The following is a 21,676-nucleotide window of genomic DNA, read 5'->3' on the forward strand; positions in this document are numbered from 1 at the left end:
TCATTATATATACCTGCTGCAGTTTCCAGTACTATATACATTATATGTACCTACTGCAGTTCTACAGAACAGTGGTTTTTCTGTTTTGGTTGGGTGTTTTGTTTTTTTTTTTTTCCCCACGCAGTATGAGGCGGCTCAAAGTCCTTTATGTCAAGAAATAAGCTGGAGCTGAGTCCTTCCTGCCTTGGGCTGTTCGTTGTGCTCACGGGCGCTTAACTCTGCCCCCACCCAGCAGTGGATGCCCCCGCTTTGCTCCACCCTCCAGGGGCTGGCCGGGGAGTCCCTGCCCGCCAGGACCGCGGTGAGGGCTCAGCTGCGGGCTGTGCCCTTGGGACTCCTGGTGTGAGCTGGATAGCAAGAGAACAGTTTCCTCCATCCCGCTTTCTCCGTCTCCTGTTGCCGTGTATGGTGTGAGGACAGCCTGCAGGAGGGGGCTCAGGACACCTTCCTCCTGCCGAAGCTTTCCCGGAGGACCTCGAGGGAATTTCAAACTGCAGGAAAATGTACTGTGAAAATCACGTTAGGTAAGTTCACCCCGAGCTGCCGGGGGACCTTCTCCAGCCAGGGATGCTTTTTCCTTTAGTCTTTGAAAAGTTCGCGCACCCACCTTCGTTTTAGTGTTTGACTTGTTGGCACGTATTTATTTCAGTTCATGGGGGTTTTTTTGCAGAGTTCTGTTCACTGTGACGCTGGTCTGGCAGGCCGTTCATTTAGGAAAAGGTAAGGGAAGCTTCGTGTTTCTCACCACCCCGTCGTGTTCCCCTTGCACATTTAGCCTGTGTATTTCTTTATTAAAAGAAATTCTCTTCCATATTTGCACTTCTTGTCAAGGCCGTGGTAAAGAAGAAAGTGAAGAAGATGTGAAAAGTCTCAATGCCACAGCTCAAAAGCAGCAGCCCAAGAACGAAGGGATTTTTATAAATGCACTCAATGACATGAATCAGAGTTATGAAAGCAGAAAGCAACAGAGTTCCAGGTCATTGGTACCTTTCACTGGAATTACAGAGAGTAGGTAACATTGTTTATGTAAACAATCCGCATAATTACTTTTTATAAAACTGTTATCCTAGAATTTTCCAGCCTGTTGGTTTTCCGTGGTCACTCAGGAAATGGTGATAAAAATTTAAGGTAGAACTGAGGACTTCTCACTTGCAAAATGTGGTAATGAAAAGGGAATGATACTAAGAATCACTTGCGTAGACAAAAGTATCTGAAATCTCGTAACATTCTGTTCATTTGTTCAAATTAACTAGAATTCATGATAATAAAAAAGTTACTTTAAAAAAAAAAAAGTTTGAGCTGCATGGAAGCAACAGTACTAACACGGGGGGGGGAATGTAGTCGGTTTCCTCCCACATATATTAAGTTTTATACTGGTGCTCAATCCCAGGAGTCTGAGAAAGGTTGAAGGGAGCGTTCCCCCCTCCTCTCAAAATTAAATAACAAAGCATCCTTTATTCAAAAATAAGCATCGCTTTCCAGTAACTGCCTCATTTCTTAGTGTGATTGAAACCTCTGTCTGTCAAAGTGAAATATTTCACCCGAGTACATGATGCTGCTACAGGATTGCCAGGCGTTGCTCCTTCACCATCCTGTAATCCCTGGTAGTTTGTTTCTAATCCTTAACTAAACAAACTGGATTTAGCTGAACAAACACTCCTAACAGGCTTATAATTTTATTGTCTCTAAAAACAATAAAACCAGATATCCTTTGGCTACTTTGGCAACTGGAGAGACCTGAGGTGGAAAAGCGAGGAAAAGGTGAGGTTCAGAGCCCCTGAGATACTTGTTAACATCTGTAATATTGTCTTGCAGGTAAAAAACTGAGCAGACACTGCTGCCAAAACGGAGGGACCTGTATTTTAGGGACTTTCTGTGCCTGCCTAAAGCATTTCACTGGCAGATACTGCGAACACGACGAGCGGCAAAGGTAAAAAAAAAAAAAAATCAGACCAAAATGGAAGGAAAAGTGAACGAAATGCTCTGGATGGTTGTTTTTGGGATCAGGCATGTAGCAAATGTCTCCCTTGTCGTTGGCAGCAACTGCGGCAGCATCGCCCACGGCGCCTGGGTGCTGAAGGGCTGCTGGTTGTGCCGCTGCGGCTACGGGACCCTGAATTGCCTGTCGGAAATAATGTGGGATAACTGCGGTAAGAAATGGCATCAAATCAAACAATTTTGTCCCGTGGGTGATAGAATTGCCTTCTGCAAGGATGGGGCCCTCGGAGGATGCTGTGTGTGTGCTCTGTTCAGACTTCTACAGTGGGCTGCTTTGCTTCAGAGAGTGCATTAGTGAAGCAGTGAACAGCACCGCTGTTGCCTGCATAGTGCATCCCGTTAAATACTTTCAGATCTTTATAATTCTGTGCAGTAGGAAACTTTCCACCGCTCTAATTGAAAATTACAGAGATTAAATATTTCTCCACTCTGCAAAATCTGCACATCTACGGCTTCTCATTTAACCACATCCAAGCATACAAAATATGTTTTGGAAAGGAAAAAAACCAGTAGTGTTAAACTGGTGTGGTGTAAGTAAAAACCGTATTAGATTAGAGAAGTTGTGAAAACTTTCATGTTCTCATGTAAACTACTTATAACATAGAATTATCAGTCATAAACAATTTACAAAACTAATCTGAACCTTATTTTAAGATCTTTATCTTCATAATGTTCATATACAGCGTTCTAAGACAGAGCACACTTCACACAAAAAAACATGTAGCCATGTCCTGATCAGTGTTAAGTAGTGCCATCCAGTCTCCTGAAAACCGCTGTATTTGTCTTTCTACATCAGCCTGTGAAAATCCTTGAATAAACGGATGAATATTTTTCAATCAGCTAGAATAAAGATTTAAAGATTTGCTTTAACAGGTATTATTTTCCATGGAGAACTGGCTACTTTGATCCAGATTGTTTTCAATACTCTTGAGATGACTAATGAGGGTTTAACAATATTTCCACTTCAGTGGCAAAGTCAGTGCGAGATATTCTTGCCCTTTCCACCCATCATGTCTTAATCCCATCTTGTGCTTTCCTTCAATTGTGCCAATATCACTGGTTAGCAGGGTGAGAAAACAACAGACCTAAAGAGTTTCAAGATTCAGTTGCAGCCCGATGAACTGGCAGCCTCTTATTTCCTGACCAGATTCCTACCTGAGTAGCAGTGTCTTGAACCTATGACTCCTGAGTTATGCCACCAACTCAAATGTAAATGCAAATTTTAAAATATCGGGTGACATTCCTATCCTTGCAACCCCAGACAAAAACAAAAACAAACAAACGAACAAAAAAATTAAAACCCACCACCAGAACCACTTTTTCCTTGAGGTTGTCTATACTGAGCAATTACATGTAGCACACAGCTCGCTCATTTAACTCTTCGGAAGAGTTAAATGCTTGGGTGTTCACCTTTGAATCAGCCCTACTGTTTCCTATTAAAGGAGCAAAAGACATAATGAGCCTCCCCACGCTCAGTAAAAGCAGTCTGCTGCTTACTGCTCTTGAGCTCAGTTTAAAGAAGACAATGAAAGGTGTCAGTGAAGAATCCTCTGAGCAGCAACTCGGTGGCTTTCACGTAAAGGAGGGTCTGGCTTTCTGCTTGTGCTGCAAGTGAAGTCCCCTCCTGTTAAAGGAAGGGTTAAAAGCTGACATTCAGGCTAGAGTGCATACCTCTTGTGAAGTTCTTCCTCTTGCTTTTGCTTGGTATTTACTTTTGATTATTCTGAGATTAATGCCTGCAAGAGCTGATAAATGCTATCAGTTGCTCCTCAAACGATCATTGATGGGACATCTATTTACATCTCTCTCCTGAGAATAGTCCCTTTGATTGGCTTTAACAGCTGATACCTTTAACTTAAGTACCTGCGAGATGTCAGAGGACTTTTCAAGTATATTGAAAGTCTTTTGTTTTCAAATTTACATATTTATTTATTAACCATCTTATTTTCTCGATTTTTTTTTTCCCAGAACTGAAATCAGAAAAGGAGGAAATTACCAGACTGTATTCTAATGGGTTAAGATTACAGCAAACAGTGTTTGCAGTCGCTTGCCTGCTCACCATCCTTCTGGAGTTCTGCTGCTGGCAGTTGTGAAACTGGACAAGGGGATATATATGAGGGTTGATGTAACCCTCACCATGAGTCATACAATTTTCTTTTTCTGTGAGCTACAGAAGACTCTTCTACCTACTTGCTGGAGACATATTAAGATATATTAATTCATGCTGAAATGCTTGGATTATTAGAAATTCAGATTATATAAATATGAAGTATTTATTATTATATTATTATATTATTACTGCTATCGATGTCTGATTCTAATGATTCTTTATTTCTAAAATACTCTTCTTCCAGTGGAAGCAAACACCCCTTCAATGTTCTGTGCCTTAAGTATTGTAACTTATAGTAATTTCTTTTGTACACAGTACAAGTATTTTAACAAATAAAGCTGATTTCATTCCTGAAAAGCCTTATGTTTAGCTTTACTTAAACTTGAAAACTTACCTGCCATTTGTCATTCTATTGTATCCTGTAAGAAAAGGGCAGGGTGGAACAAACCATCAGAAATTTAAAGAGATAAAGAGGGTTTTAAGCATAGATATCTTAAAAACCCTAACATGGAGAAGAACTGTAAAGGTTACATAGTCTTTCAGGTTTTATTATTAATTTATTATAACTTACTTGTACATATGCACAACCTTAGGCAGGAATCATGTAGCTGATGGTTATTTGTCTTTTGGGGATTTGTTTTATTTCACACCCTAGAAATATCAGCTCCTCTTTTCTTTTTCAAAAGGACACTAAAAAGCAACTTCATTTAACTTTTTCTAAAGCAAAGCTGTCCTGATTTGTGCATCATTTAAACATGACTGTTTCTAGGCTGTAAAATACAAAATGCTTGGACATGTAAATGCATCTTCATGCACATTTATAAAACACCAGAAACAGGTTTGTTTTGAAAAAATTGCAAAGAGAAGCCTAAAATGTATCTTTATCCCTTTAGAGTGGAGGTATCACATAGAAACAATCAAATTCATAATTTTATTGACTAGAAAGACATTTTTGATGAAGAAAAACCTTAATTGTATTTAATTGTATTTAATTGTATTTAATTCTCAAAATTTTTAATTGATTTATTGGGTGCCACAAATCAAGACGTTACAGTTGTTAAGCAAAGAACAACATAATCATCACCAACAAATGACATAATATTGTGGCTGTCTTTCAATCTGTGACTACTCAGAAACAGGCTTTTACAGGGATTCATTGTGTAAAAACATATTCATGATAAATGTTGCAAAGGATTCAGACTGCTCCTTTCCACACTCTAGATTTGAGCTGAAAGAGGAGGCTTCTGACTCTTCACACAGGATACACTGCGTTAGAAATTCTCCTTATTTCCCTCAGACTGGTCTGTACCTGCATGCCTGTGTTTCCAGGGACCAGCTTAGGATAATTAAATATCAAAGAGAACAACTGGAGGAAAATAGTCGGGCCTTTATTTGTCAGATGTTGAAATTTCAGGAATGCCATTGTGAAAACATCTTGGCTTGCTATGAAGGGTACCTGAGAAGCTGTAGGCAATACAACTTGTAATGTGCTTCAAATTGTCTTTACTTTTCCAAGGAAAGCAGCAAGATATGTGGAAAATACATACTGCAGGAAAAATAAATCTGAAGTATATGCTTATTTTTTATTCTTATGTGATAAATACACATGGTCACTAAAGACTGCAATTAACAAAAGGAAAGAGTGTTTAATACAGATTTTACAGCAGAACAGCTATTTCTGTTGCAATAACACCAACAGCAGATTTAATCTGGAGAAGCTGGTCTGGAATAACTCATGTAGATGAGCCTATGTCGCTGCAACAGTCACCTTGATGGAGCTATTTATCTTGGGTCAGCCTTTCTTGCACAATTAGAGCAATTGAAAAGCCTAGAAAAGCAACATTTTCCTGCTGCACCAAAACATCAGCCTAGGGCACCAAATTGGATGCAGCACAGCTCAGCTCCTGCAGTTGCAAAACACCGTGTGGGGAACTTGGATGGCTAAGTAATTCTAATTATACTAGTGCAGATTACTATGGACTCTGAACCCTAAATTCTGAAAATTTTCTCAAGAAGTAGTGACAGAAGGTTTTTTCTTGCTTGTTTTCAAGATAAGAGTTCCTTTTCTTCCTGTCCTATGCCATTGCATTCTGTTACTGGAAAAATCTGAAAATTACTGCTTCAGGAAGGTTTTATATCAACCAAGCCATGGCAAAACATTCCCCCAGGGATGGTTAGTTGTGGTCTTTGTGTCAGAGTTCTGGAAGCTGTGAGAGTGCAGAATGAAGCACAAGGTCTATTGTCCTTGCACATTTTGTCCTTGCACATTTTGCAGCAGAGGCAGCCACAGGAGCCGAGTTTGAGGAGAAACAGGTATCTCCTTAAGTTAAAATAAAACAAGAAGGAGAAAAAAAGAAACCACATTCAGAAGCAGTCCCATGCATAGTCTTGTTTGCAAATAAAAATGTAACTAAGAGGGAGGAAAAGAGAAAGAACTGAGAACAAAGGAAAGCACACAGTCACAATCTTTGCTTAGGTTAAAACTGTCTCCACTTTTATCTGTCTCCAGCTGTTTGCAAGAACAGATAAAAGAAAGCATTATTTTCCTCCCCAGCTACCATCTAGGCCTGGCCAACCTTCTAACATTGCAATTACAGGCCCTTTGCCGAGGTTTGTTTATAGCAAACAGCAATGCTTGCTCTCCAGCCTCACGCCAACTCCCAGGCCACTCTGTCAAACATGGCACGTCCCAGCAAAGTAGACATCTGTTGCCACAGGTTCATGCATGTACCCTCTCCACATGCAGCCACATTTGGGCAGGGGGAAGACCCTCAAAGAGAAATATTTATCAGATGATCCACTGGCCCCAGAGCATTCATTAGACCTTTGGCTGCTCACAGTTGACTCCAGAACTACAACAAATGGTGCAACTGCTCCAGGCTTCACCACTCCAGGGGCATCCCACAGCTGATAAGGACCCAGACTGGGGAGCAGTGTGCTGGAGGGGCTCCCTTCTCCATGGCCAAGAGCCCCTGGAGCTGGAGCTCTGCTGCCAAGCACAGGTCCCCAGGTGGATTCTGCCATCTGCCCATTTAAAGGAAGTGATTTGTTTTGCCCAAAGGCCACGCAGTGAACCAAGCTTTCCTCATACAGACCTGGAAAGCTAAACTTGCAGGTACCAGATGCTGAGAAAGTGTCACTCATCTGTCTCTTTGAGTTTATCTCCCAAGGTGACTTTTACTCCTGGCAAGGAGATATGGATTTCTGTTGCCCCTGGGAAGTGCCAGTAGCCTTCCCTAGTCTAGTGAAAAAGGTCTATTTTTCCCAGCCATCCAAAAGAGAATTAGAAGTAATTCCCAGAATGGTTTATCCAGAGTTGTTTGGGGGTTTTTTTGTTTTCTTTTTTAATTGGCATATGTGAGATGGCAAGGTTTACCCCCACATATTTCACTACTAAACTTTCATTTACTTTAACAGTGTGTCAGCACGCTATATGGCCAGGTCATTACACCCACCAGTTTCGCATCATGATCAAATATACAACAACTTTATATTTTATCTTCCGTCTATTGGAAGGGTGATATAATACAGCAGGCTGGCTCATATACTGAGTAGCCCTGTGAATCACAGAATCAAAGATTCATAGAATATTCTGAGCTGAGAAGTACCTATAAGGATCATCAAGTCTGACTCCTGTATCCACACAGGGGAACCTGAAAGTTAAACCATACAAAGAGCATTGTCCAAGGTTACAGGTGTATGTCTTGTGGAGGTCTACCTAGACATGCCCTGCAATCATCACCTGTAATTCACTTTCTGCCTCACCTTTTACATCATAGTCATGTATAACTCTGGGAGAATTAATGACAACCCAGCAGCTCTATACTTGCACTCTACAAAATTACCCCAGCATTGTGAGTTACTCTTTGTGATTGCAAAGCACATTCTTGGGCAGAGAAGATATTAAAACATGTAATTCCCCCCACATTTGGCTGATTGACCTTGTCCTTGGTTGTTGCTGCTGTCAGGGTGACTTCTTGATAAGGGTGTGAAGCTGCCATATGCCACTGGAATAAAACCAGATGCCTAATGCATGTTGAGCCTAGCATTTGTCTTCAGGTACATGCTGGCACAGCAATAGTTTTCATTAGCAGCTGTCTTCATCTTCTGCAGCCCAACCACATCTTTACAAAACCACAATTTATAACCCAGCCTGTGAGGCTCCAGTTCAGATATTATTTGCTTGCTGATGTTTGGATGAAATGCTGGTGCTGTACTACCAGCATTTCACATACTTCACATGTCCACATATTTCTGTGGACAGAAGCACTGGTAAAGGCTCAAAAACAAGCACTCAGAAAGGCATTGGCATTGCAGTTATAGTTAGAGAAAGCACATGTTCCAGCTGAGCCTCCAGCAGCTGGTTCCATGGACTCAGGTCTCCTTCTCTGCCAGCTAACTGAGCTTCACATGTTGCCTGGGGCAGAGCTGGTCACCTCTCATCAGGCACAGAGGTTTGTGAGCAGAAATAGGCACACAGTCTGCCCTGCTTCAAATCACAAGACTGGGTTTGGCAGGACTGTGAGAGACATTTTCAACCCATCCATCAAGAGTTTTCTGTCACTGGACAGCACAGCAGTGCTGAACATCAGTTCCTTTACAGGACTGGCACATAACATCCTGCATCTCTTACCAGCAATGTGTTCTTTTGACTCTTGTCTGCAATATGATGTCTGCCACTAAACAGAAAGTTTCATATGACTTATACTACTTATAAATCATTGCAAAAGTTTTTAAATAATAAGAATTATTAATAAGAATAAAAAAGAAATAAATCTTATTTCTTATTTATAATAAAATAATAATAAAGAAATTATATATTTATATTATAATAAATATATAAATTTAATAATAATAAGAAAAATAAGAATAAGAAAATAATTAGAAAAAATAAGAAAAAAATCACTTATATAGGCCAAAGAAACAGACAGTTCTGTCTCCTGCACTATCATAAAATCTCTAGTCCAAGCCTAGAAAGTTCTGTGGGGAAAGCTGTGCTTCTAGTTTTCATATCAACAAGATAATTAAAAAAGTATGGAAAGAAGTACCATGAAAAAATTAATTAAAGATAAAGAAGTGGTACAATGCTGGAAAACCAATCTTTGCAAGAGCATCTTTAAGTAGAACAAGCAGAGAGTCAGCAACAAAAAGAAGAATAGGTGTCAAAGGTCCTTCCCACCTGACTTGTACATGAACTCTTCTAAGGACTTTTGGCCCGAAAGCTTTAAAAAAAGAAGGAAGATTAACAGACTTGGCAAGTCCCATGCTTCCACATTAGCCTTGTTCTTTCAGTCTCTACATTTTGTTCCCTCACCTCAAGCCTGTATAATACAGCACCAAAGCTGCTTCTTGTACAGGGAGGAAATCCCTCCTGGAAAACAAAGTCCCAATATACGTATTAATTAGCTTTGAAGGTACATTATGGACACCATGTGATGTTAAAATAAACTGAGCTCTGTTTTCCTGTCTGCTCTGCTGCTGTTGATTTGCCAGACTAAGTCAATAACAGTTATGATAGGTTATGCTTTGGTAACATAGTTGGAATTTCTTATTGCCTCCAAACATTGCTCTTTAGGGGAAACAAGAAATACAGAAGCATGCTTCCTGCTCTGTGTCTCTGCCTTCCCCTGTGCTTCACAGAGGTTTCTTCACAGAACCCCAGCACTTGTCTGTGTGGACATGTGAGAAGTAATTCTGGGGGAAAAAAAAAGACTTGTGGAGAAACAATGTGCAGCACAACACCCCCAGCAGTGTGATAGCACACAACAAAAGCCAATTAAGTACATTCCTATGCTGTGTTCTCCTTTTTTCTGAGCACATATGACATACCTGTTGTTAGCTGTGCTAACCAAAAGCAACTGGAGAAGTTCAGCAGTGCTGGAATATTCGTAGACCAAACTCCAGTCCAGCAACTGGAACAGGGAATCACCTATGCAGGTAAAACTACGTATGAAATGTGAATTCCAGGAGCCAAGAATATACCTGGTGTTGCAACTCTCTCAAGTAGTTTGAATTGATAACAAGACCATGAAGGCATTTGTCTACTGTGCCCTTTGTGCCTGTATCAGACACAGCCATGCAAGTCCACTCGCTCTACCCATCCAAAACTTTCTTTTCTGATTCTACTGGTCTAGTTTCCAGATAACCTACCTTTGCTGACAGAGGGATGTAGCAGAGACATGCAGCAAAGGTGAAGGAGAGCCCACAGTGAGACAAGCCAAAACTAGTTACACAGTCACTGCTTTAATGTTAATGGCTTTAATTAGTTAGAAAGATTGTGGGTTATCTGACCCTGAAATGCAGAGGCAATGGGAAAAATTAAATGCTAATGGGCAGAAAATTTGCTTGTGAGTTTCCATTACAGTGTGTAAGCAGTACAGCATCCCATGGGAACAAGAGAAAAAGTTAATTATTTACTTGGCAGCACTGACACCATTAATGGAATATTAGATAGCATTTTGTCATGTTCAAATCACAAAGGATATTGAAATTTGTAGAATTTTCAGGAAAAAAGATATAGGTGTCATTTAAGATATGAAAATACACACTACAGTGAAAAGCACAGCAGATTCAGTTCATTATGAAAGCAAGAATTATGAGTAACTCGTTCCCCCAGAGGGTCACATGGGAAGATACTCAACCCCATAACTTTGTCAAACTGACAGAGCTATTTTGACTGTTTACACAGAAGTAACCCAATGAAGCCAGTGTAGCTTTCACCAGGAAACACACCATTCATCACCAGTGGTTAGAATTTAGATTCATCCAGTATTTGCAGAGAGGCTGCTGAGAAGGAGACTAAAAGTCTACCAAGCCAAGAACTGGCACTGCATTGTGCGTATTGGTGTGTGCATGTGTGTGTCCAGCAAGTGAAGGCAATTCTGGAGCAGGCTGTGAAGCCACAACCACTGAAGGTTCCACAAGGGGAGAAAGAGAAATCCCAAAGACATAGAGTGAAGAAGATGAGACATTATTTGCAAGCTTTGCATTGATTCATTGCAAACAATAACATGAAAAGTCACTAGCACGAATTTCAACCAACATCACCGTGTTAACATGCAGATGTATTACTGGTTGTGTGCAGCTTGTATTGTGCCTACAAGCCCTGACCAAGACTGAGGTTTTGCTGTGGTAGTCACTGTACAAGTGCATAGGAAGAATGAACTGCCCTCAGCAGCTGATTTTCTGACAGCTAACAAAGTATCTGCCACCACAGAGTCTGGCTCCATACTCTGAAGGAAAACCCTCGGTGTGCTCACACTCCTTCCTCAGTCGTGTTTTTATCTGTTCTGTTGGTTTTGTGGTTTATTTTCCATCTCCTCTGCACTGCTCCTGGATCACACCACCAGCACAGGCACCACTCACCAGGAGATGGCATCATCAGAAGATAATAACACTGACTCTTAAACTTTCCAGTCAGATACAAGTGTGAGACTGAACACAGCACTTATGAATGCCTGAGCCTCACAGGACTGATAAAACCTGACATTCCCAAGCCAAACCACAGCAAGGATTTGAATGCAAGGTGTGAATTTTTTAAACCTAATTTTCAAAAGATGAAGCTGCTATTATCTGCTGTTTTGGCTGCTAACTGTGTAACTCCCTTTATGTACTAAGGCTGCACATATCATCCACACTTAGCAAAGACTGTCCTTACAGTTACTGTGAAATCAATGAGAGAGAGTTTTTCGGAGGCAATTAGGAGAAAGAAAAATCCTGAGCTGGTAAAAGGAGCATACAATTACAGAAATGTTATCACAGAACTAAAGTTATGGGCAATAATATATTTTTTTTTCAAGTGGCTTTCATATCACCATTCTACTCATGCTAAATCAAACTTGCAGTGAGTGAATAAGCTCAATCTGATCTAGTGCATGGATGAGTAGTGATTCTTGTATCACTGTGCAAAGACTTAGAGACAGTGAAATAATTACCTTTAATCTTACTGTTCTATCAAAGAGACCAAGGAACCCACTTGCTGGGTTAAGTGTGTCAGAAAGACAAATTATACCAGCCCTGTGTGCATGGATTCTGAGGTGTCGAATACTAATTTTAAAGGAATTTTATCAGATAGCCAGATGAAAAGAAGTAACAGGGACCTGTTACTTTTCAAGAGTATATGCTTTGCCTGACTGCTGGCAATTAAAGTTTGACAGCTTGTCAAGATAAACATATAAAATAGGCTTGAAAATATTTGTTTGCAAAAATCACTATTTCATGTAAATATTCAGATCTTGGAACATTTTATAGAGCGGAGGTAGAAAAAAAGACTATTGTATTTTGATAATATCTTTTGGAGACAACCATAAATAAGCACAGGATGATAGGTTAATTAAAGCACTTCACAGAGCTCAGCCTTATAGATGGATGATAAAGAGGAAAATGTGTCAGTGCGTGAAATAACATTCCCAAGAGATAAATTAGTTATCTCCTGCATTTATTGTTTTTCCTTAACACACTCATGCACTGACCTTGATATTCTGCATATGTGATTATCTTAGCTACAATAAAAATATTTCTTTAATAGCTCAAACTAAATTGATTCAGGAGCTGTCATACATGCTACCTGGTCTCCTTTACTGTATCTTTTTTTCCTGAATACTGGTGAGGTTTGCTGCTAGGCAAACTAGAGGGTTGCTTTAACCTTATAAAAAGCTATGAGTAAACAGCCCTGCCTGTGATAACATTCTCAGGAATTAAGAGTAAAATGAGACTAGTACTTCAGTTATGCCAGTGTACCTCACATCACAGAAACACTAAGGTCAGGAAAAACTGTGTGGTGCTCTGGGCAGTAAACTGCTTTCTTTTAATGAGTTGAGGAAAAGTCTGTGCTGGATGCCCATTTTCCATCTTCATACAATATCCTTAAGGGCACAGCTAAGCTAATATCACACCCATGCACCCATTAAACAGAAGACAGCAAAAACCCCACAGGTTTTTACCTCTTCAGACAAGAATCTTCCATGTATTGGTATAATGCTGTCTCATTACCTATTTGTTCTCTCCCTGCCACAACCTCCCTGCAGACCCATAGGCATTCCACAAGTGCTACCCCTTCATTTCCAAACAGCACAGTCAACTCATCTTCATTCTTGATAAGTAAAAGTGTTTTCTGCCCAAAATGCTTTCAGCTGGCACATGGAGCTGACACACGCTCATAGACCTGTGGAGGATAACCTTCTACAGGGTCTGCCCTCTACTACAAATTCAGATTAAACCCAAAAGACCCAAGATCTGATTTCTACCTCTTCTGTAAAGAAAAGGCATGAAGAAGAGCTGAGGGAGGTGGATTTCAGGAACATCCTGAAGATAAGGCAGGCAAAGATCAGCTTTGAGAGCCAGCTGATCAAAAAACAAATCTGAGTAACTTTTCTTTTAAGGGCAGATTTAAGGATCAGCTTAGGAAAGAAAAAATGCAGGAGTAATATCATACTTCAGAGCCTGACAAATACTACTCACCATCCTTAATCCAGTCAACAGAAACATAACATAACAGGAAGAATTTTTCAGTTATGGCTGAAACTTGCAACAGATGATTCTATAAATAGTGGGTAGGACTTAATTTTGGCTGAAGGGTCTGTGCTTCTCCATAGACTGGCTTGCAGCACATTTCCTTGGTCCTCTTCCTATTCTCTACTGGCATTTTTGTTTCAGGTAGGAATGACAACCCAGAATCCATGACTAATATGTTTTTAATTGTTTTTGCAGTTACTTGGTTAAAAAAATCACCCCAAATTTCTCCAGCATAAGTGGTTGTACAATGACCAGAAGCCTGGAAATTCATTCCAGAAGATCAGTCTGTAAAGGGGAGGCTGGTTTCTTTATAGTATATGGTGAAATCCTGAAGCATCCCTCTTGTTATTTAGTGAGGTTTAAGAGTGCTGGGACATGTACAAAACACAATGGAGCATATCATGGGTACAGTTGTGAAGTCACAGGGTGTAGGGACTGTGTTACTTGAAGAAGGAGTCATTAACATAAGTGTTAGATTTGAACATTTTTTATTACCTTATGTGTTTTGCCTTGGTCCATGCAGTCTCCTAATGCAGCTAGTTAGGGGAACAGTTCAAGGACACAGCCTCACACTGCTGTTTGTAGATAACTTCAGCACCAGCTCATGGTAAAACCATGGCAGAAAAGAAGGAAATGGTCATATAGGAGTAGTAACTTCCAGGAACATAATAGGAGCTCAACCAAATTCCCCAAAGGGCTCAATGTCCTTGAAAATAAGTGGTCAACTCCCTCATAGTCTTAAAAAAAAAATCAATTTAGAAATAGTGGCAGGACTGCTGAAAGACACCTCCAAGGGATGAACGTAAACAAGATCTATTTTTGTGATGAGAATCACAAATGTCTGTCAACTGCCTACACGAGGTTGTGAATATGAAGTCAAATAAATGGGGGAGTTACACGGGATTCCAGCTTGCCAAGGTCAGAGGAAGCATTGGTACTGATTTCATGGGGCTCACATTATATTGAAGGAGGTTACTATTTCAGGCTTATTTCTTTTATAGGGCCACTGATTTACGTAGTTACCTTGACACTAGCATGTAAGAGGGATGTTTTGCTCTCTCTGCATCAACAGTCTCCTTTGTCCATGTGGCTTTTCATTTTCAGAGTTGCTAAGTACTCATCAAAGTGTGTTCTGGTTGCTGACCCCAAGGTCCCAAGAATATCTACATGGCTTGTGGCACTGTTTGAAAAAAGAGCAGAGGCAACAGGAGGACAACCCATTTAAAGAGTTCTCAGAGATTTCCACATTCTCATGTCTTCACCCTACTAGTCTGAAGCACTCAAGTTAATGCACTTCCACGAGGAAATTCTACAATCTCCAATGCCTTTATCCATGAGACAGCCCTCTGACGGGAAAGACAGACATTGACTCAGATTCCTGAGATCTACTTGAAAGACAAAATATACAGCGTTAGTGTATTCAAAGCCAGAAGGCAGCTGATACATAATGTAGTCCACTAGGGTCATGTTCTCTCATCCCCTTAAAATAGGTAGTTTCCCAGGACAGTTTGTTACAGTAGATTTGTTTGAGCAGTTAGTCTATAGAAAGTACTGGAGAGAGATTAAAAAAAAAAGAAAGAAAGAAAAGAAGAAAAAAAAAAAAAGACTGGCTTTAACCATGAAGTAGTGCAGCAAACATCTCTGCTGAGTGGTGAAGTCCAATTGTCCTGATCAGAAATGACAGTGACATGAAAACTGTCAAGAAAACTCTTCCCTTCAAGACAAAAAATAATTAAACACAGGTGGGAAGCAAGAAGTATATTGCCTCCTGGTGATTTTAGCTCTTGTTCCAGACATAAATAATCTTTCAGTACTTAGAAGTTTCTGGTTTTGTTATTAATGAAGTTATTGATTCTTTTGCAAACCTGGCAGAACAAGGTTGCCCTTATTGTCTGTCGTCATATGGAATCATGGCATCTTAGAATACTTTGGGTTGGAAGGGATCTTTAATGGTCAGCTAATCCTAAGACCCTGCTGTAGGCAGTGACACCTTCCACTAGATCACGTTGCTCAGATCCCAGACTAACCTGACCTTGAATGTTTCCAGAGATAGGACATCTACCATGTCCTTGGGCAACCTGTTCCAGTGTTTCACCAGACTCATCATAAAAAATTTCTTCCTTTTATTTAGTTTGAATTTATTCTCTTTCAGTTTACAACCATTACCTCTTGTCCTGTTGCAACAGGCCCTGCTAAAAAACCTGAGCCCATCCTTCTCATAGGTCCCCTTTAAGTATTGAAAGGCCACAACAATGTCTTCCTCAGGTTAAACAACTCCAACTCTTTCAGCCTTACCTCACAGGAAAGGCTGAAAGTGCTTCTGCCCTCTGATATTTTTGTGTCCAGCCAGGCAATTCCTTGCCCAACAAACATTCCACCCTTCAAATCCACCTCTGTGCAGTTTAGAGAGAAGGATGTTATCAGGGCTTGTGTCACAGGCCTTACAGATGTCGGGACAGATGACATCCATAGTTCTTCCCTTTTCCACTGGTGGGGTCTCTCCATCTTAGAAGGCCACTGAGTTGCTCAGGCAGGACTTGCCCTTGGTGAAGCCGTGCTGGTTGCCCTGAATCACCTCCCTGCTCTCCATGTCCCTAGCACAGCTTCAAGCAGGACCTGCTCCATGATCTTCCCAGCCACAGATGGGAGGCTGACAGGTCAGTAGTTCCCAGTCTTCCTTTCTACTCTTTTTAAAGATGGGTACGATGGTTGGCTTCTTCCAGGAAGTTCACCTGACTGCCACACCTTTTCAAATAGAATGGAGAGGGACTTGGTGGCTGCATCAGCCAGTTCCCTCAGGACTCTTGAATACATCATATTTTGGGTCCCAAAGACTTCTGTATATTCAGATCCCTCAGGTGGTCATGAACCTGATCTTTATTTACAGTGGGAAGTACTTTGCTTCCCCAGGCCCTGCCTTGAAGTCCATCTACTGGAGGGGGGGGGGAAGAGAGATTGACATTGAAAACTGAGGCAAAAAGTTGTTGGGTACCTTAGCTGTCTCCTGACCCATTGTTACCAGTTTGACAGTCATGCCAGTCCCATTAGGGTTGGATTCATTCATATTTTTAGCTAGAATAATAGGTGACAGACTGCTCTCTTCTCTCAAAGCTATTCTTGGCCCAACTCCTGGAGCCTTTCCCCCATATCTGAACTGTGTGCTTCCTCCATCAGGACACAATCTACACCATGCAAACAACAAGTTGCTCAGCTGCAGAGTAGCATCACAAGAGGGACACAAACCCAGGCCAGGAGCAGGACATTCAGTGACCACCACTCATGTCTTTCCACTAACAGTTGTGTGGACACAATGAACAGAAAGGAAGACAACATGATATTCCAGGGAGCAGAGATAAGTACAGGGATGAGCTTTGAGAACACCCCTACACACTTTTTGATCATATTCAATCTTGTACTTAGTTCCTGAAAAGAGAGATTATTTTCAGGATAAAGCAACTCTAGAGCAACTTTAGCATAGGTTGAACTCACACCGAAGAAATTTTGCCTCCAAATTAAAGACATATAATACAGCTCTTTAAGGTTCTTTTGGCAATTGCTAGGGATATAATAGCTCCTTACATTAACTTGATTGATATGTCTGACACGTTAAACATATTAAGATTTTGCCAGTAATACATATGTATATGACAGACAAGGAAAGAATTTGTCCTGCTCGTGTTCAGAAAAAAGTTCCCAGCTGATACAATTTATCATTCCCTTTTTTTTTCTTGCATTTCAAGTTGATGTGGTCCTCTTTCGACAACTATGAACAAAAGATTCAACTTTTGATACATAATAAGCATTTAAATCCATGCTTAGGAGGTGGTCTAAGTGGTCTAATTGGCCATAGCACTCATACTTAAAAGCATTTATTGTCTGTACTAATCTGCATTATCTATATACACTAATACAAAGGCAAAGAAATAGGAAAAGAAACCCCAACCAACATTTCTATTTGCTTTCATTCATCCTTAAAGCTTGGCTGTTTCACAGATGACAGATCTGTGTCTCCAAAGTATTCACAGTGACCACCTTGGCAACTAAACAAGCAGAGCTTTTGTAGCACTGGGATGCCAAAGTCCACTGTTCTGTAATGGCCCAGGCCACTCTTTGCTCTCTTGCAGTTACACGATCTTAATCTGCCATGACTTAAATTTCACTTAACACATACCTGGTACCTTCGTAATCTTGCCAGCAATCTTTGCTCACTGAGGATGGTTTTAGCAAGAGACTATTGCAGTGGCAGTTTCTAAGAGCTGATGGTCAGTTTGGGTCTCACTGTTTACAAGAAACACGTTGGTGACAGTCTTTCATATCAGACATTACTTTTCATGGCTGGATTGAGTGCAAGGCTTGAAATCAGATTTCTTTCCAGGGAGCACAGAATGAACCCTCAGATCTCACACTCATGTTCAAACTCTCAGGCCACCAGAATAAAGTCTGGGCTGTCTTTTTAATGCTAAGTGATACAATCTTAATAGGAGCCAAGAAGCAGCAAAAGACAGTCTGCTTATCATTTTGGTTAATTAGCAAGGTAAAGCCCTGAGATGCAATGCAGCCAGAGTCCTTCCTCCTGGTAGAGTGGAAACTACCTACAACTGAGTACATCTATGCTTGGTTCTAAGTAGAATTTAAGTTTAATTAAAACTGGGGTTCAGCTGAGGCACAGCAGGGGCACATCTACACTATCCTTGAGGTATTTATACCAGGATTGCAACCACACATCCATGACAATTAAATTTACTTTTAAAAGCAAACGGAAATGTATAGGGACCTTTATCACCCTTGTTCTTACCTTACCTTCTTCCCAAGCAAAATAGTTCAAACACATCCAAAGATAATCTTGAGCTTCTATAAAGAAAGCAGTGAAGTAGAATTTGCCTCTGTCACAGGTACAGAATGGTCAGACACTGAAGTTCTGTGAAATATTAAAAAAAAGATTAAAAGGTTGTGCAATTAATGTGCTACCCTACGTCTCTGCTTTCCTATCACCAAAGTATCTGACATTACCCCATGGAAATTAACACTGAAAGCAAAGTCTCTGTTGACCTTTGTTAATTTTCTAGCAGTGAGTTTGAAGTCTTCAACAGCTTCGGGTCATCCCATTTAACCCTATCTAACAGAAGCACCTAAAATTTGGCTATATAGGATCTGTAATGCTATTAAAAAAAAAAAAAACCAAAAAAACCAAACCAAGATGCTGCATTACCCCACTGAGATCCTATTTCTCTCCATGATTTGTACACCCATAACCCCCATTCAAACAGTATGTGCAGTGGAGTATACTCTGCATTGGCTGATTTTAACAGAAGATCAAAAACCTCTTTCCTACATTCATTAAATTGATGCCTGAGGGTGTCTAAGGCAATTTTGTTCCTAACTCTAGTGCCATAGTAAGACGAAAAACATCCAGGGCAAAATTGCAGGCAAAATTGCAGGCAAATTCAACACATCATCACAGAAGCCTTTCTGGACAGGTCACTATAGAAGTTCATTTGTAGTCTAAGGTAGTTTCAAACACATGGAAGTGATCGAAGAGAGCAGGTGACACCAGCAGTCTTTTCCTTCCTTTGCAGCAAAATTCCCCCCTGCAGTGCATGGAGCCAGGCTAATTACACTTCCATGGGAAAGCATCTGTCTATCTTAGCAGCTCCAGTGGGGAAATTTCAGCCTAATGCAACTTAAACTGCTTGAAAACTTTACAGTCCTGGAAAAAACAGGATCACGAAAAATCTGCAGACAGGCAATTAACAGGAGAATTAGAAAAAGGTACTAGTGGATCATACATATCTAATTTTTCTGGTCGGTCACAAAGGCAATATCATGATTAAAATAAACACTAAGCAATCTCTATAAAGGTTTTGGGTGTCATGTAAGTGGTATCAATAAGTCTCATTCAGCTAATAAAACATGTCAGCTCTTCAGTCTGCTACTTTACTGACCTTGAGATTATCCTGTAAGTGGCATTATAAATAAAACTAAAGTATTTCATAGTCATGAATGATGTGTAGTATGCACCATCCAGAATGCATTCCGAGGAAAAATCCAGAGTGTAGATAAAAGGTATTCTTGTACACAAAGAGGAATTCTCATTCCTACTTAATCCTGACTTTTTTCTGTTCTTTAAACAAGTCCCCACTGCCCAATCCAATGATTGGCCCAAGAGAGCAAAAATGCTTTTGTAGACCTCAGTGAAATTGACTCCTTCAGTTGTCTCAGACACTTAAATCCAACACTCAGTGTCCTATCCAGCAGGCAGTACTAAAAACTTTTCAGCAGGTTGTGTTTTCTCCAGTTATGGTCTGGAGGCCGCAAAGCAGGGTTCAGATCAGTGCACATGCAACAGGGGCATGGGGAAACACCAGACCCCCTGCTCAGAGGCATTGACTGCATCATCCTGGTCCATCAGGGAGCCTCCTGCCTGCTGGTTCACTCTGGAGCACTAGAACAGCCAGTCTGATGGTTTTATCAAAGGCAAGTTTTAAAACCCTCCCACTGTAAATATTTACAGAAGCACGAAAACCAGTGAACAACTAGCTTTCCTGGGAAGATAGACACCTAAGCCAAGAAGACTCCTCCCACCTACCATCTAAGTCATCTGCTCCATTCTGCAATTTGTGAAACTTGGAGAAGGCTGCTAAGGCTGCTGTGACCTGTCCTGCTCCTGGACCAAGGAGGACAAAGTCCAATAGCAACAGAAATCCCCCCTCACTTTCTAACTGCCGTTGCATCAGTCAAGAATTATAAGGATGTGAGTACCAGATGCCCAGTGAATACAAAAAAAAGCTACCCCAAAACACAGCACAGCATCTGCTTATAAAACTTACCTCTCTGGATTTTATTTTCTCTAGCACCAAAGAGAAAAGAGGCATGAGGTGTTCACTTAATTGGCAAGCTTGTGTAGGTTCTGTACAACGTCTTTTCCTTTCACCTCCTCTTCCTTAGGGTCAGGTCTAAGAATGCACAGAGAGTGAAGGGGCCAGGCTGACAAAATACAGCTAAATGTACCAAGATTACTTGTATAAGAGTAAGAGCTGACTGCTACTTTCGTTTCCAACTCTCCCACACGTGGACAGCAGCACACAGCCAGAGCATCAAGGCAGAATTTGATGGCTGCAGGTGGTAACAGCTCAGGCCCCCCAAAGGTTTACACTTTGTCAGATACTTTGCAGATTCTCCTGTGTCCTCTGCTAACGACATTAAGCAGGTGTTTGCGGGAACTTTGGCAAACTGGAGATGAGAGCTGTTATACAAGCAGGTCCTGGTAAGCAGCTCTGAGACTTGCTTGTGAAGTAAACAATGGCTGACATGCAGAAATACGTGTTCTGGTCCGATGATCCTGGGCACTGAAGCTCCCTCCTGAAATTAGATCTTTGCAAAAGTTTATGGAAGGTATTGCCTACATTATAACATAAAAAAAAAACCACAAAAACCCCCAACCAATCAACCAAATCCACCCCCTCCACCAAAAAAACCCCAAAACCCAAAGAAACAAACACTAAACAAACCAAAACAAAACCAAACCTTGAATTCATTGCAATTTTGGCTAGCTGTGTTCAGTGAGAAGGGAAAATTTCTCAAGCCCTGAGTCAAATAATGGCAAGGAAGCACTTATGCTGCTCTGCAACATCGTGGTGCTCAGCATCAATGCTGCACCAAGCCTGGGCATCAACCTCTCTTTATAATACCGTATTATTCTAATATCCACCCAGAAAATCGTATTTATTTGTGATCTCCAAAGCCAGCCAGAGTTTGAGCTGGTTTTCCAAAAGCAGAGCAGTCACCCTTACTCGTGATATGTTGTTTTCTTTTTTCAATGCCACATGTGTAAAAGGGTTCTAAATCTCTGAGACCACAGTACCTTTGTTATCACACATGTGGAGGGAAGAGTTGATTTCTGTGTTTTCATACCATATGAGATGGAACAACACATTAGAGAATGTTAATAGGTACTGTTTTCAAGGAGTTACATGAAGTCATGAGTATTTGGAAATAGTTGGAATTTTCCTTTACAGAGAAAGGCTGCAGCTGCTGGGTTTTGCACGGGGTTTTCTT

The 21,676-nt window shown here is 40.7% G+C and overlaps 1 protein-coding gene across 2 annotated transcripts; it reads left to right on the plus strand.

The window, feature by feature from the left end:
• Positions 1–285: 285 nt before the first annotated feature.
• LOC103762000 (cryptic protein) lies at positions 286–4,441 on the plus strand. Of its 2 annotated transcripts, XM_018085909.1 has the most exons (6): positions 286–524; positions 671–720; positions 832–1,008; positions 1,816–1,930; positions 2,041–2,150; positions 3,967–4,441. In XM_018085909.1, the coding sequence occupies exons 1-6, from the start codon at positions 502–504 to the stop codon at positions 4,089–4,091; spliced, it is 600 nt and encodes a 199-aa protein (XP_017941398.1). In that variant the 5' UTR covers positions 286–501; the 3' UTR covers positions 4,092–4,441. The 2 variants fall into 2 exon arrangements, with proteins under 2 accessions (XP_017941398.1, XP_017941399.1); XM_018085910.1 differs by lacking the exon at positions 832–1,008.
• Positions 4,442–21,676: the final 17,235 nt, after the last annotated feature.

Source organism: Manacus vitellinus, unplaced genomic scaffold, assembly GCF_001715985.3.
Source record: "Manacus vitellinus isolate BGI_N305 unplaced genomic scaffold, ASM171598v3 scaffold_9_pilon, whole genome shotgun sequence".
Taxonomy (NCBI): domain Eukaryota; kingdom Metazoa; phylum Chordata; class Aves; order Passeriformes; family Pipridae; genus Manacus; species Manacus vitellinus.

What these genes read in the sequence shown, in the direction of transcription:
- LOC103762000 (XM_018085909.1), top strand. Translation starts at nt 502, where the DNA reads ATGTACTGTGAAAATCACGTTAG. An exon ending in TACTGTGAAAATCACGTTAG is followed by an intron (nt 525 to 670) that starts GTAAGTTCACCC and finishes GTTTTTTTGCAG; the next exon opens with AGTTCTGTTCACTGTGACGC. An exon ending in GAACACGACGAGCGGCAAAG is followed by an intron (nt 1,931 to 2,040) that starts GTAAAAAAAAAA and finishes TGTCGTTGGCAG; the next exon opens with CAACTGCGGCAGCATCGCCC.